Genomic DNA, 16,994 nt, shown 5'->3' with positions numbered 1-16,994 from the left:
AAACTATTTTAGAAAAATAAAATGATGGGTTTATATTTCTGCTTCTATAAAGTGAGGTGCTATAGTTACCACTGGCCTAGCTTGAGAGCTGCTAGTAGGTGTTGTAACACAAATATTCACCTTGATTAGCTTTTCTACACCTCAGATGTTTGACAGTGTTAATGCTTTAAATTATATAACGTTCCCATTTCTGGCCAGATAGTGCTGCTAGATCCTAGAACTTAAAATGTGTCACTGGTCTAGGGCCAAATATGTTTTATTCTATTCCTCAGGCCACACTGGTTTTGGGATATGGGTAGAATTTCACATTTGCAGGAAGAATAAAAGTGTGTCAGATGAGTGTCCTTTAAAAACTGTGGCTGTTTGAAGCTACTAGAACATAAGTTTCAGATGAAAAGGATTAATGGACGTTAATTAAATAATGAACATAACTAAGTGTTACACCCCAACAGCCTGTACTGAACCCTGAAAGCTTAAATCATTTTTACCATTAAGATTGCAAAATTTCTTTCAGTATCTTTGAGACCCAGCACTACTTCTAATCCTTTCGGGGCATCTGGCACATTCTGAGGGTCCACTGTAGCATTGTTTTGCAGAAAAGCTGTATTTTCAGGAAGCTTTTTACATTTACTAATGTCAATTTTTCTATCAGCCCTGCTCAGTTGGATTTATAGTAATAACTAAGGCACTCAGTTTTACAAAAGAAAAAAAAAAAAAGATACAAGACCCCCAATACAAATTTTTAAAACTTCCGTAAAACATTCCTAAAATAGTTTGCAGATTACATATGCACCAGATACAGTGTTTATGAGAGGTATAAATGGATTTTCCTGGCATTCCTTTAAGATGTCTTGTAACTCATTTGTGACTTTGTCCCTTTTGAGGAAAATGCAACCCTTCTGAACTCATGATGAAAAAAAACCCTTTATTCTCTGCCATATATCAAATATTTATGTACATGTCTACATGGACTTCCACCAAAAATCCTTCCATCCGTGTTATTCCCACTGCAGCTACATTAAATAAATAAAGAATTAGTTTACAGGTTACCTGTGAAACTATTGGGTAGAAATGCCATTCAAAAACGTTTTTGAAATGAACGTAAAATAAAACCTAACCTTCCAAAATCTGCTTGAAAAAAACCTGATAAATACACCACATGGGAATGAAAGAGTAATGAAAGCGTTTTTTGTTGGTTTGTTTTTACACAAAAAAAAATGAATTTGCTGTATAGTTGACATGACTAAGAAGATCTCAAGAAAAGAAATAATCCTCTCACCAGGAGAGGAATGTGATGTTTGTAGTATCAATTCAGTTTCTTCTTCTGGGGATTCTTTTTATCTTCAGCATTTTCTGGACTGAAGTCAGTACAGAAGCCATTAGGGGCTGGAAGAGAGGAAGTCTCCAAACTGCTCTCAACTCCTGTCTGGTCAGGGTAGAGATACTCTTCTGCAAAGTCTGGATACATTTCTGTAAACCTGTAGAAGTCATCTAAAAAGAAACCATATAGATACTTTTGTCACAAGGAGACTGCTAGCTGTAAAAACAAAGGAAGTCTTACCACTTCAGCTATTTACAGCCATTCACATTTCACATGATTCTCTTCAATGTAAGGATAGCTGTCACTGTTGTCTACTTTTCTCTTAAGGTTTCAGACCCCAAAAGGGAGTTACACAGGAGATGGGATAGGCAAGAGGGGGCAGAGAAAGCCATACAAAAATCTCAGAACAAATATTCATAAGCTTACTAAACACCAGAAACCACTAACTTAAGACACTGTAACAGCTGCACCCTCTGTTAACCTCTTTGCAGTCTGTGGGCAATAACAAACCTCTTCCCTTCCAAATACTTTTTTTTTGTCTGTATTATTAAACTTATCTATAATAACTCTTCACTTATTCTATAACTTCTTCTGATAAGTTATCTTTTTCCAAGCTTCCCTGCCACTTTTTTGTGCGCGATTTCTTTCATTAATATATCACAGTTAATCAAAAGTATTCTTTACCAGGGTATTTAAGAAAGTGACAGGGTGTTTGAGAAAGGGTGTTTGTACCCACAAGCTTTTCTAACATCTTCCCCCAACCATACAGCTGGTTTAGTTAAAGATAGTACCAAAAATCCTCCTTCTCACATGGAAGGATGAGAGGACAGATCAACCACAGGGGAAGAGAGACAATAGGCAAAAAAGAGTGAGACACGATCAAGGGAGATTAGAGAGAGAATAAAAAATGGAAATCCATCACAGAGTAGGTGCAGCCTGAAAAGAGCTCATCCAAGTACTACCTAGTCTAAGGTAGGAAAATTAAACCACTTAAATACAGCAATGGATCTTTTAGGTTCCAAATTTTGATCTAGCTAAAATTACTCCATCTACATCATCTTTCTTTTTGAGTTTGTTTTGTAAAGGCAACCAATGTTAGACAAGCTGCTAGGTATTTTAATATATATTGGGGCATCTTTGACCACTCACTTGTGTAAAGCATTTCAACTCCATTTTAACACTTACCAAATGTGATTGTTCCTTTCTCCCCTTCATCTATAGCTCTGAAGAGGTTTGTTACATTGAGTTCTGACACACCCATGGCAGTCTTCAGAATGCAAGCTAAATTGTCTTCTACTACAGTTCCATTTTCTGACTGATACATCTATAGAATAATGCAGGAAGGCAAATTACTACCAGCATAATTGTTAGAAAAATAAAGTTAAAATAATTCCCATATGGGTAAAATTTGTTTCTGATAAATCAAGGACATCTCAGCTAGATTCATTTTTGCATATGTACAGTGCTTTCTATACAGGGATCTTACTAATGAATAAAACTACCCAAACCAGATAAAATAGTTGATTATCCCCATTTTACAGAAACTGAGCTGGATCAAGGGAAGGGAAGTGAGGAGCAGGCAAAGTCAGCTGGGGCAGAGTCAATGGGAAGAGGAGAGGGGCAGGTAATTGCAATAACTGCCTGCCCCCACCCCCATTGTCCCTTACTCAATTCTAAGACAAACTACTCTCCTCACCCCAAATGTTAAAATGGGGGGGGAAAGCCTTGTAGTGGAATTGTGCAGATATGGTACTCAATGAGCTACATGCATTCATAAAAAAAAAAGTCTTACTGTTACAAGGTGCCACAGGCCAAGAGCTTAATATGATAAAGAAGGACTGTACATTTCATGGAAAACAAAGATGCTAGGAATTACATGAGGGCAGTGGTTCTCAGCCTTTTGCACCTTATGTCCCACCCACCAGAGGTGGGTTGAAGAGCTGAGGGGAGGGGGATCCCTGAACGGCCAGTCAAAGCATGGGGAGAAGGGACAGTGGTAGGAAAAAAACCTAACCAGTTTCAAGGAGAGGGGGAAGGAGGGGCAGCAGTGGATAGAGGACCCGAAGGAATCCTTGATGGCTTGGAACCTTTAATTTTGAAATAGGTCCCTTCAAGAAACCAAGGACCCCCTCCAAGATGTTCCCTTTCTCCTAAATAATGCACAACAAACGAACGCACGTGCTGCAAAATGAGAAAAAACACTCACTGAAATCTTGCTTCCAAACTACATTTAAAGACTAAGAGTGAAGTTGGATAGAATCAGCTGTTTAAACACAAAAAACCAAGGACCCTAATCAGTCTGTGCTAGCAAGTTATAACCGACCTATTGTAGCAAAATTCAGGAGACAAGCTTTGCTTCCAGTGGGTCTCATGTAAAGGTGCCTAGGAGTTCATTTCCCAAAAGACACTATTTTTAGTACTGAAAAAAATCTGCTAAAAAGTAGAACACTGGAAGCCAGTTATTCAGATTGGTGCTAAAGAATCACACTTCTTCCCAGCCAGCCACAACAGAAAAGGTTCTAATTTGCCACAGTCTAATCTACCTGTTCTGAAGATTTTTTATACATTCACTTAATCCAGAGGCACTCAGCTTCTGGGCCATAAGCCAAATCCAGCCCCCAGCATCATACTATTGGGTCCATGGACAGCCTTGCAGGCTGTGGTCCTGTCTGCTAGTTTGGGGGTGCAAGGCCCAATCCCAGGGTGTAGGGAGCACTGGGCCAGGCCCCCATGTGTGAGGCTAAACAGGGGTGGCACAGAGCCCAATCCAGTCCACAGACATGTCATTCATCTGGCCCACATGGCCAAAGCCTTGAGCGCCACTGTCTTAGTCTAATTTCATTCTCCAGTTCAGCTAAGTGCATATCAAAACAGAAATACTGCAGAACTGCCAGATACAGGGGGTGTAACAAACTAGTTACAGAAGCTCCTTTGGGGGTATCAGACCTCTAAAATCCTAAGAATTCTTCACCTCCAGAACTATGTGGTACCAAAAGTTGTTCAAAATTTGAAGGCAGGCCTGGTTTATACCCCTGTAAGATTCCTGAGCTTCTCATGTTTCTCTTAGGGTGAAGAACTAACCACAGAATGATCTTATTTCACAACTCCTCCGGGCCTTTTCCTCTGTAGGCATTGACATGGTGATACATAATTTGCTTTTGCAAACTAGTATATCCTTTTTCCTAATGAATGTGAGGTTTCTTACTTTCCAAAATGTCTAGTACAGAGCAAGGTGGCGGCCCCTACAGTCCTAACCATTTCAAATTACCAGACTATATCCATCTGTTGATACCAAGTCTCTTCTGATGATCACCAGTTTCAAATAATGAAATATAGAAACAAGGACACAGGGAGGTATTGTAGGAAAACAGTCCTGGGTGTTCTAGAAATAAGGCTGCCTCACAGTTTTGCCAAAGGAAAACCCCAAGTCTGCATGTAAGCCAGCGGTGATAACGTAAGTCTCATCGCTTCTCCAGTCGGTTGACTTTGAGCTATACTATATGTGTTCTTCCTCCAAACCACTCTCAACCAACCTTGAAAAGGTATTATGAAAAGTATCTATGTTATGTTTCAATCATATATTAGAGCTGCTTGCCCAGTTTCTTAAACACAAGGAATATCACCTGTTGGTATATGCTGCAAACATACATATAATGCCAAGCAAGATGACACCCATCCTCCCCTCCCTGAACACATTTGTTGATATAGTTCTGCAAGTTTTGTCCCTCTTGAAGCTGAGCTTCCTTTAATGGGAGGCAACATGTTGCAAAAGGAAAAGAGAGAGAAGTAAAAGGTTTTGATTAAATCAGGCCTGTCTAACTAGTGGCCCACAGGCCACATGTGACCTGCAAAAGGTTGAGCTGCAGCTCTTCCCCTCCCTTCACCCCATGTGGCTGCCACTCCCCCTATTGCTCCAGTTGTAACAGAAGCTGGAGTCTCTGGATTTTCCCTCCCTCCTCCAGCTTCTGCATTCTGTGGCCAGGGGGGGCTGGGGCAAACATGCACTTTAGCAGGTGGTGCATCTACCTGGCATGCAGCACAGAAGCCCTTTTGGTGCAGCCCATGGAGCAGCTGGAGGGTGCGTGCTTAAACGTTAGACAGCCCTTTGTTAAATAATTCAAAGCAGCAACAATGAAACCCAAAGATGCTGAAGTATCACAGATAAGTGCCCTCTCTCAAGTTATTGTGCAGGTCCCCCCAACCATGAAGGTGACAACTGGACCACCTGGAATCTTTACTACATTGGTCTGAGGACTCTGCTGTCAAAAATATGCAGTTCTCAGGCAGGGACATACTATATACCTGACGTGAAGTCTGGAAAGGGGTGTTACAAAAGTACAGGTGGCCATATTGGCTGCAGTTGAGAGGATCTTTAAATGTGGTCACTGGGCAGTTGTCAACTAGCACCAACTCCCTCTCATAGGGACTGGAAGCAACCTTGCAGAAGGGAAGCCCTTGCAACCATGGAATATGGAGTGGCTACTGTGAACCAGTTTTGACATGGGAACCAGATTTGACCTTCTGCATGTTCACCAAGAAGTCAAATGCACAGAAAAGCTTCACCAGGCTCTGCAACACTTCAATAGAAGAGTTCCCTTCTACCAAATAATTTTCTCAAGAGGGGCAAATTGTGACCTCTCGTTCATCCAAGAGGAGCATCCATAACTAAGAGGAACTAAGTGAACATTTTTGAGTCCACTGACACACCAAAATAGAAGGACATTGTCCTGACCCACCAAAGTGCAAGGAAATGTGGAAATAGGAGTCTTGTAGGAGAGGTGTGAACCTCACCTCCTCCCACAAAGGTATGCTCAGTACTGAAGTCAACCATCTTGACACTGAGCTTCAAATGGAAGTGTTGAGTCTTCATATATCCAACATGGGGCTCTAGCTTTTCCTTCCTCTTGGGACCAGGAAGGAACTATTGCAGAACTCTTTGCCTGAGATGCAGGGTTTGGAAATGGCAGGAGCTTTGACTGTTTCTAAAGCCAAGGAAGGAGAGTTCTTTCTGCCGTAGAAAAATGAGAGAGGTCTCTGAAAAGGGACAGAGGGGGCCTGGGTGCAAAATGAACCCAAACTAGATAATATATCCCCTTTACTACCCTATCCCGAGACTACTAGCTCAATGGAATTTGAGCCCAGGCTGAATGAAAATGTTCCAAGTCATTGTTAAAAGGGAGAAACTAAGAGACAGAATGGCACCAGAAGGAGCTACTGGCATCTCATCATTGCAAAGGCCCTGTCTGTAATCCAATGCATACTAGGAAGAATCCGGTGCTACACAGAAATGTTCCCTCTTTTTAATCCATCGGTCCTTTTAACCATTTTCAACGGGTGATAATGTATGCAAAGGCTGCTTATGGGCAGAAGATAGTACTTTGGCTTCCTCTTTGGAGCCTGCAACTGAAACTTCAGGCCTATGCACTTCATCAGATCTCAGTACAAAACCTCAAATGCAATCCTCCTGACCTCCTTCAGAAAATCAGAAACCTGCTGCCAATAAGGTCATATCATGACAACTACCACAGACAAATCATATTTCAGCAGCATCCAAGGCAAATTGTAAGCAAATGATAATGTTACCTCTCTGGAAATACGGGGTAGAAGGACTTTCATATGTCCTATTGGTAAGGAGTCTACAACATTAGCAACATGACCACACATGTGGAGTCATACCTGGCAAGGAGAGACTCATTGTCTGCTATTTCAAAGCTGCAAATTAGTGGAAGAGTCAAATAAGTCCAAAAGTTTAGGCTCCTTTGTGAGGTCAACTATGCTGCTTTCTCTTTGCATTAGCAGCAGCAGCAGCAAAAAAAGAAGGCATAGGGTGAGCGTAAAAAATGCTCCATCCCTTTGGAAGATGCATGGTTCTTTGGCTACAGACTTGCAGTCAGGGAAAAAGTACCTGGCATCTGCCAGATTGCTTTGGGAGTGTGTACAAGAGCCTTGTTTACTGAGCCTTTGTGAAAGCTCAGTGAATCCCCCCCAGATCTGTGGTCTTCACTGCATGGCACATCAGTTGCTGTACATCACAAAGATCATCCTATGTGATGAAACAATTCTAGAACAACAGTCTTGGCCAGAAGGATGACAAAAAGTATGGATTATTGCCATGTGGACTGCATTCTTGAATTTGGAATCAGAGAACCCTTTTGATTTGAAAAATATATAGGTGGCTACTCCAGAGGCATGTGGTACATTAACATCAAGGGATGAGACCGCACACAGTTAGACCCAACCTTGAACTCAGGGAGAAAATGACAATCCAAAAGTCACATCAGAAGTAGACAGGAACCCTGAGACTCCTGGCCTGGGAACCATGGAGTCTCCGAGGACATCTTAAAACAGTGGTCTCCAACCTTTTTAAGTACCTTTAGTATTTAAAAGCAACCCAAGATCTACTATGTGCTGCCACCACCCCTCCCCTCCCCTCCTCCCACACCCTGCAGGTAAGTTTGTGGGGAGGGAAGGGAGGGGCAGACTGAGGCAGAGGGAGAAAAAAAAAATGATTTGGGGGCATGCCTCCACAGCAGGGAAGTCCCACCTGGCCAGGGTCCCACTCAACTTATCCCTGCTCCTGCCTCTGTGGCACTGTCCCTCACCGTGGGGGGCCTTGATCTAGCCATGGCCCCTTCCCTCCCCTATGGACTGACCTGCTGGGCTGGGGCACATGCTTGCATACACGTGGGTATTCCAGCCCCCCACCCCAGCCTCTGATCAACTCAGAGAGGCTCCAAGATCTACCAGTGGATCAAGATCCATTGGTTGGTGACCAATGTCTTAAAAGGACAGCATCCCTTTAAAGAGTCATTTGATTCATGAGGCATTTATACACATACTCTGGGAAGTAAAGAGCGGGGGATACTTTAAATTAGACTGGCTCCCAAAGCTTTAAAGTGCCCCTGCCACCATTTTTCAGCGTGGGGATACTGATGATACATGTGCTGCTGGAGTGTGGTAATTACCATGCTCCATGCTGTAATTACAGCATGTTGCAGCAGACTTAATGGACGTGTATAGGCGCCCATGGTGCTGGAATCATAGACAGTTTAGAGCCATGCAAGGAATAACACCCAGACATGGACTCTGATAAGCCAACCTCCTCAGGTAGCGTCAGAGTAATCAGACCAGGAACTAGCATGGCCAGCATACAACACTGATGCCATAAACAAAGCATAACTGTGGCCATCACAGATTTCAAGTACTGATTCTGTGGAGTATAAAGATATTTAGTGCCTTAGGGGAAAAAAGCAGCCTGTCAAGACTACATGCATGACTAGAGTAGTGGCAGTAAGCCTTTCATGCTCCATCCTGGTGTTGGCTATCCTAGAGGTGCAGAGCGACTGAGAAGCGCCTATGCCAGGGGTCAGTAACATTTTCTGGTAGGTGGCTAGAATGAATCACCCTGAGTTCGGGGAAGTTTAAGGCTTAAGACACAGCCCACCTCTGCTGCTCCTCCCTGCTGTCTTTACTGTGGTCCAGTGCAGGGACAGCTTCCCTTCCACCAGAGCTGTCGGTGCAGCACAGGGAACCCCACCCCTCCTCCTGCCCACTGCCAAATGCCAAAGCCATGGCTCCACATGCTGTATTTTGCTGATCCCTGCCCTATGCCATTTATTACTAGTGTTCTTAGCAACAGACCTATGATGATCATTGTAAATGGAGAACAGTACTGGAACACTGGTACCACAGCCACTGTGAACTTCAATGATAACTATACCAGGCTGTGATATTTAGGACTTAGGGAGGCAAGATGACAGTGGGGCATACTTCCTTAAGGAGCCAAGCATAGGTGACCTCCTGCAGGAACCAGGTCTTGGATCTGCAACCTGTAGCTGATCTCTGGATTGTTTCCACGGCCAGTGCCAGTGGAGCAGAGGTGCCACTCAAAGCCTTTGGATCCATGGCTGGAGGTGAAACCCATTCAATGTTCTCAGTGAGACATAGCCAAAAAGACAAGCTCTACAGTCTTTACAAGTGCCCAGTGTAAAGGAGAAGAAAATGTAGCATTTCTCAGGAATGTTGGATTATTCTAAACTTACCCCAGGGAACAAAAATAAATGGTTGAATATTAAAAAGCATTAAAAACCCTCCTAGTTTAGCTAACCACAAAGGGAAGAAAAAATAAATACAAAGTAATAGCTTGCAATGGAAAAAGCAACCTGCAAGACTAAGAACCCAGGAAAAAGTAGAAGTGTGGGGAAAAAGAGAAATAATGAAAAGGCAAAATAAAAAAAAAAAAAAAAAGGAAGTTCTTTCAGAATGATTGCAGGCCATGGGCAGAAGCCAAAAATGATCTCTCTCTAACCAGGCAAGTGAAAGGAGATAGAATTGCCTACTCCAAAAGCTACCAAAACTGCTACAGCAAAGTAACTAATGATGAGTCTAGGGCACTTGTGGCAGCATAGGTATGTGTAAGGTTAACTACCCAAAGAAACATCTTTCCTTACCTCTGACTTCATGATCTCCAATACACTATTTAGGGTTTTTCTTTTCTTTTTTTTAAATGTATATGTGAAGCAAGAAGAATGTGTCAAATAAGATTCAGTCATATTAAACTGCATGTCTCTTTTTCTCATAAAAACATCTATGTAGTAAAAAACTGCTACTTGCCTTAAATGCCAACTGAATCGTTTCCAAAGCTTTAGTTGGCCTACATACTACTGATAGAGAAATCACAAATTCCCGCAGGTCAATTATGCCTTCTTCATTCTGTAAGGGGAAAGCAGCAAAACACATCCAGAATTTATTTTGTTCCAAAACTCTATTTACTTCATAGCCATTGAAAGAATGTTAAAAAGGTTCAAAATATACGGTGCATATCTCTGTGTAAAAAAGGCATGTATATTATACGATACAGATCCTGTAGGCTTTTAGCTCTATTCTACTGACAACCAATTCCAAACGTCCTGACGCTCTTTCTAAAAACCCTGGTCAGAAGTCAGTCGAAAGCCAAAATTAACCTTTCAAAACTATTTAAGACTCTCGTCAGACATCAGGGCACTGGTTACTCCAGGATGCATTTTTCCACTTCACACAAGTCATAATAGCTGGGACTCATCACCTTCCCTCAAATGGCAGCGGCCCTAAGCTAACCCTGCATATGAGTCCTGATATTCAGGAAAGGAAAGAACACCTACAGACATGATAAACTTCTCCACCTCCTGGCCCAGCTACCACCTTCTCTAGACAAAGAAAAAGACCATCTCCCTCCAGTGCATTAGGCAGAAGAAAGTGATTTGACTTGCCAAAATTGCTGACTCCAAGTTTAAGTTGTTGCTGTTTTAGAAAACAATCCATTGTGCTGATGAGCAGCTCTACACCACCAATAACCACAACCAGCAATGCCTTCACCCCAAGTATGCCTTTGTCATCATTTGTACCTTTAAACCAAAATGGCTGTCTGATTTATATACCAGGTACCTCTTCCTTGAGCCAGCATTTTATTTAGTTAATTGGAATTCTCAACATGTGCTAAATAAGAGGCAGTGCAAGGATACAAAGGGTTAAATTCTCCAAAGTTTACAGAGCTGACCTTGCTTTTCCCAACATTTAGTGTGAGCAGACTGGGGTCAAGGTTGAGTATATGTTTTAAAAACCCAGTTAGAATGATACAAGGAGATTCTTAGCTCTCTGAAGCATGATGGTATTTCTTACCTCATCAAAAAGGGCAAACATGTTCTCCAATATGTCAGAAACTGGAACTTCCAAGTATGCAGCAAATTCTTTAAGACTGACCCTTGCACCTTTCATCTTTTTGGCACTTTCAGAATATTTTTCAAGATCTTTTTCAAGCTTTTCTGGTTTCAGCCTATAAGGAATGAGGGAAAAAGAAGGAAAGTTAAAAAGACTTTAAGCTAGAGGGTTTTTTTCCTTTTATTTTTAACCACAAAATACCCCTATCATACAAAATAGTGAAGAATAGATGTTATGTAATGCATCACTTCATAATCCTAATTCAGAATTAACAAAAACGCTGGAACCCCAATATTAAAGTTCCAAAAACAGGCCCTCCCATACAATTTCCAATAGCTCAAAAGCACTTAAATATTCATTATTATTCACTTTACTGTAGTATGTGGGTTCCCTAGTCATGGACCAGGGGTCCACTCCTGAAACTACTATACTACTGTCAACTGCAGATTATTAACAAACCCCAAAATTTTAGCAAGTGTATAGGATTGATTTTCAGGGGAAAAAAATAAGTCTGTGAAACTCTGATCTGTAACAGACTCGTTTCGACTGGCAGATGGCATGCTTAATCTAGGACAATGGCGGTGTCCAATGTTTTCAGCCTGAGTCCCAAGCAAGTAAGTGGACTACTGCTCATATTATAGGCAGTTTCCCTGCTCTGTTTTGTTCTACTTTTTTGCCATTCCAACAGCAAAGTAAGAAATCTTTTATAATTCTTCCCCCTCTCCCCTGCCCCACAACAGGAGAAACCGCCAGAAATTTGTTCAGCTGCCGTAATCGGCTCCTACTATTCTCTCTCAGCTCTTCATTTTTTCTAGGACTTCCCTGGTCTCCTCAGTGTCTGATGAGGACTGATTTTTGCTAGACCCTGTGGAACCACTACCCTGTTCTCCATAAGGAGACATAAAGAAACCAGAGCTACTGTATCTATCCCATGATGCAGTCACCAACCAGCAGAATAGCTAATGAGCCTCTGTGCTCTAGGGAAGGATGGGAGAAGAGCTATTCAGAGAGACCCTATCTTACATCAGAGGCTCAATTTGACACTGAAAAAGCCACTGAGGACTACCTTCTTGGGAAGCTACCTTCCAAGAAGTACTGGGACTGATTCCATTTAGTCATGATTGGGTGCAAGTTAGAGGGCACATTTCAAATCATCAATAAGAATTCACTTCTTAAAGTGCTTCTTGGGCCACAATTTAGAGCAGAGGGTTACAACCAGATGAAGTGCTGGACATAAGTAACCTAGGTAATCCAGCAGTGATGCCTAACCTATTCTAGGTTAAGGCCTTTTTGGCAAAGAAAACTACTCAGACTTCAGCTAAACTGTACCCATACAAGTAGGGTTATGACTTGACAAAGGCAAATCTGACTATCTATCACACTACAGGCAATCTTTTCTTGTTCTTATTGGGCTCTTACTGAAAACCTTGCAGCAAGACCTTCTGGAAGTTGAATTCACCTCTCTTACATCCAGAAGAACTAGGAAGAAATGCCCAAGTATAGTCCAGGAACAACACCAAGAGTCAATTATCTTTTCCTGAAGATGAATGTAAATCAAGAATCCACATTATTACTCAATCTCATGGGCTTGACAATGCTGATCAAAAGGTACCAATTTGCCTGAAAACTTCATGGCATGAACTAACCTCATTTTTTTCTTTCTGCAAGATCCCAGAATGTACAATTTGTTTCACTGCTCTGTTGCTACAAAGTACCCTGTACAGTTCTTCAAGTCTATCTGTACCTCAACACTGTTCAACTTATTTAAAGGAAAGAAAAAACAAACCAACCAACCTCCACAAACCTCACACAATACAAAGATTTTGGTGGGTTTGTTTTAGTATAGGTGACACTACCCAGCTTTATTTCTTTTTATAGTCTTAGCCAAATAGCTGGCTAAAAATTAGCTATAACTCAGATCTCAGAAAACCAAAACGATGTTGTTGAGATTTGAAACCCACCCAAAAGATTATATCCACTATTTTCTACTGGTGTTCACAACTCTGGAGTCTAGCTAATTTCTTAACTGTCTGATGATCAGGTTTTATAAGTGGTCAATATGGCCTGCTTTCCTTTCTTAACTTACATCTGGCCAAAATACAACAATTATTTTCTTTTTAAATAAGGTAGAGCTAGAAAATGCTGAACAAAGAAAACGAGTAGAATTTATGAGCCAAAGTGATGGACCAGAGAAAAGACAGGCAAAGTGTAAAAGTCAAAAGGTGGCCCTAACATTTCATGAAAATTAGATAAAAGTCTGAGGAAACTGACCAGACATGGATGAAATGCAAAGCACAGATGTGAAAAAGACATTACTGGGATGTAGTAGAGACTGAATGACTGCCAGTGAGATGGAGCATCTCCTGATCACTGCTTCTTTGAAGACTATAGCAAATCAAGAACTGGAGTGTTTGGAGGACAGTACTTTAAGCCTGCTAGAAAAATACACAGATGACTAGAGGGACCAGTTTGCATCCTTCCTAGTAAAGTCTGACTCTGCACACCCCAAAAATCAAAGCTTAAGAGCCAGGGAAGTTCCAATGATTTTTCATTACAAAGCTGAGACGGCAATGAGCCATGCCAGGAACAAGATCCTCCATGTGACCGTCTTAAGCAAATAGCTTGAGCAAAAAGGTCATAGCTGTCTATTACCATTTTTAGAGACAGTGGGTGGGTAATAAGCACTGTTACCATGTATAGTGATCTACTTCAATACCCATAAAACTATAATCCCACAAACATGGGAGTTTACTGGGAGTTTAAAAAAACATTCCTACACTAGACAAAAAGGGAAGTGAAGATAACAATGAAAATGATAGCAATGATTTTAACTACAAATAAAGAAAAAAGCAAGTAGATAAGGGAGACACATCTGTTAAGAGTCCACAGCTTTTGGGGTTAACGGAAATAAGGAACCCTTGCAATGGTATAGGTCAAAAATACCAAACTACCAAAAATAAATAGCAAAATTATCAATAAAGCAAAAAAAGTATTAATTGAATAAATGTAGTTGTAATGATAAAATAGTAATTATGAGAGAGTTAAAAAAAAATCAACTATTAAAAATAATTTTTTAAAAATAAAACAGACTGAAGTGACTTTCAGAGGAACTCTGAACCAATGGTATATTCACTTTTAGAAAAGCAGGGAAGACTTTTTCTACTGGAGAAAAAAATTAATGCTGGCCTAATATTTAACACAGTGAGTTAGATGTCCTGCCAGGTGCTAACAGAATTATACCTAGCATCAGTTCAAGGGTGGGGAGAAAGAATATATACATCTCTTTCTATCAATGTGGCTGATCAAAGTCTTAACTGAAGATGGTAAAATTATCAGTTAATATGATTTTATGAAAAACAGGTCCACTGAAGTTACCTTCATAAGGTTTCCATAATGAAATTTCAGTAAAACATGTTACTCAGGATAACAAATATAATTAAAAACCAACACTATATAACAACTGATGGAGGACGTAGTAAATTAATTGGAAACTGACTGTATAATAAGTCTCGTAACGCATACTTAAGTACAGATTCACCCCAAATTACTATTTTGCAAGGACTCATCTAAAAGGAAGAAAAAACAACCTATGGATGACAGAAGATAGTACAAACTGGTAGACTAAATCAATGGAAAGGACCTCTTACGGTTCGTACCTACCTACCATAGCAGGGGGCTAGTCTTAACAGCCTAGAACTATAGGACTCAGGTGGCAATTCCTATGTTTCAGGAACAGCTTAGAAAAGAGAGGTTGATTCCTACTGTTTTAACATAGCTGAACACCAGGTTGCATACACAGATAAAGAAATGAGAGGTCACTCATTACAGAACCTGGAGTTCTTGGACACGTGTTGTCCACATGCACATTCCACTCTTGATGCACTTCCCTCCACACACTCAACCTCTAAGACTTTTGTTAGCAGCCCCATTTGGCACACATGAACCCCGATTGGAGCAAGGACACAAAAGGGAAGTATATACCAACTTCACTGACTGCAGTTTCCTCTGAACTACACAATCCCAGGAACAGGTTACAAGGAACAGATTACAAGGAACAGGTAACAGTCAGGCTGCAGAATGTGGTTATGGACAATTAATCTCAAAGAAGAATTATAGTTAGTTAGATAAGAAATTTCTCAGTCACTGATGAGTACTTGTCTATGGGTATTTCACAGGTACAGCCAATTACTTCAAAGTAGTAAACTGGTTCAACCACAGGCGCGATCTCACAGTCACAGGAGAGCAGTGACTGAAACACCACTTTCCTTTGTGCATTTGGCAAAAGCAACACATTAGAAAAAAAAAAAAAAAAAATCAGGGCACCTGCACAGGTACTGCAGGCCAAACATTCCTGCAAGTGGCGAGTGCAAGTGCCTCAGTAGCAGACTGCACATATGGATAATTATGCCAAAGAGAATAAATTTCCTTCATTTGCTCTGGACATGTCTAATGTCAAAAGAGATCTGCCATATGAAGAGCAAACTGGTGGCCATACTGGAGAAGATACATGGTCTAGAAACACAACTATCAATGCTGCATAGCATCTGATCAAATGAAGATTTCCTGAGCAATTAGATTCAGTAAGTTTCCTCCAGAGAGGCTGTAAGCAAACAGAGGAGTGATAACAGAACTGGACAGCAAATCATACTAAAAAAAGAAAATACAAAATGGAATAGAAACAGGAAGCTTTTTAACCAGCTAGAAGCATCAAATTTATCAGATCTGAAGTGAAAGGTACTTATACACCCTATCTTTACACTTAGTTTAATGTACAGAAGAAAACTAGGTAAACAACAATGCAGCAACAGATTAAAAAGATGCCTGAGGGTAGCATATGGGAAGGAAGAACAAAGAAAATACTAAATACTAATAGTGACGTAGGTGATACAGTTAAGGAACACAGCTAATCTGGCTAGGAACTTGGTGAGGTCAGTAAGAAACAAGTGAAGTGCTTGTACACTAAATGCAAGAAGCCTTGGCACAAATGGAGAACCTAGGACTTCTGGTGCAGGATACTGGATATGAAGAGGGTAACAAACATGGTGGAATAGCAGAACTGAGACACAGGCATTATAGGCCATAAGCTAATCAGGGCAGATGAAAAAAGTAAAGCTGATGGGGTATCATTGCATGTTAATGGTGTGTAAAGTTGTGCATGTTAACAACTGTAAAGAAATAAGGAATAGCATGAATAAAACAGAATCCAATAGGGTCAAACTCATTATGGTGAAGGTATTAATGCCTTGTATCTACTATAGGGGTCCACAATGATTATCCCAGGGGCATGAAGACAACAGACACCAGCCACCAGCTAAGCCACCATTTCGTTAAGAAATACATCTGGAAATGACGCAGCTATTACAAACAGAGTGGGTGATTCTTCCCTTCATAAGCCATGCCCCATAACAGAGCTACTATCTGTACCTCCTCATCCCAATGCTTAGGGCTACCATATATCCAATTTCAAAAAGGAGGACACCTGTTGAGAGGGGGGTACATATGATTGTGGGAGGAGCAGCGATTTGCTGGTGCCCTGCCCCTGTTGTTGGCTGCCCCACCCTGCTCCGAGCCCTAATGCTGCCCCTTGCTTCTGACCTGCAGCCCTCCTGTCCCTGCTGGTGCCTGTCACTCCTGACCTGTGGCCCCTGGGCACTGCCAATGCCCCACACTTCCAACCCACAGTCCCCCACACCTCCCTGGCACCCCTCAATCCCAACCCACAGCTCCTCCAGCCCTGCCAGTGCCCCTCATTCCTGACCCACAGCCCCTTGCTCCCCTTGCCTTGCAGCATCTCCTGACTGCCCCACCCCTACAAGCAAGGGCTCTGACCCCAGTGCCATTGTCATAGTTTCATAGTAGCTAGAGTCGGAAGGGACCTAGGTAGATCATCTAGTCTGACCCCCTGCCTTGGCAGGAAAGAGCACCGGGGTCAGATGACCCCGGCAAGGTGCTCATCTAACTTCCTTTTAAAAATCCC

The 16,994-nt window shown here is 41.5% G+C and overlaps 1 protein-coding gene and 1 long non-coding RNA gene across 3 annotated transcripts in view; one reads left to right on the top strand and one right to left on the bottom strand.

Moving 5' to 3' along the window:
• The window catches only part of LOC109313656, a 7,340-nt gene extending 6,456 nt beyond the window's left edge, over window positions 1–884 (top strand). The window contains exon 2 of the long non-coding RNA XR_002102111.1: window positions 57–884. This is a non-coding gene — a long non-coding RNA (uncharacterized LOC109313656). The remainder of the gene's footprint in view (window positions 1–56) is intronic.
• Window positions 1–16,994, bottom strand: part of LPCAT1 (lysophosphatidylcholine acyltransferase 1) — a 71,600-nt gene that overhangs the window by 10,251 nt on the left and 44,355 nt on the right. For both annotated transcript variants that reach the window (XM_019540302.1, XM_019540310.1), the window contains exons 11-14: window positions 10,979–11,132; window positions 9,935–10,033; window positions 2,507–2,645; window positions 1,280–1,491 (exon numbers count right to left, since the gene is read on the bottom strand). In XM_019540302.1, coding sequence (XP_019395847.1) covers window positions 1,307–1,491; window positions 2,507–2,645; window positions 9,935–10,033; window positions 10,979–11,132 — 577 coding nt within the window. In that variant the 3' untranslated portion in view covers window positions 1,280–1,306. The remainder of the gene's footprint in view (window positions 1–1,279; window positions 1,492–2,506; window positions 2,646–9,934; window positions 10,034–10,978; window positions 11,133–16,994) is intronic.

Source organism: Crocodylus porosus, unplaced genomic scaffold (assembly GCF_001723895.1).
Source record: "Crocodylus porosus isolate Cpor-Errol unplaced genomic scaffold, CroPor_comp1, whole genome shotgun sequence".
NCBI lineage: Eukaryota > Metazoa > Chordata > Crocodylia > Crocodylidae > Crocodylus > Crocodylus porosus.
The sequence above is the reverse complement of the archived record's forward strand: the minus strand, read 5'-3'. Positions and strand labels throughout refer to the sequence as shown.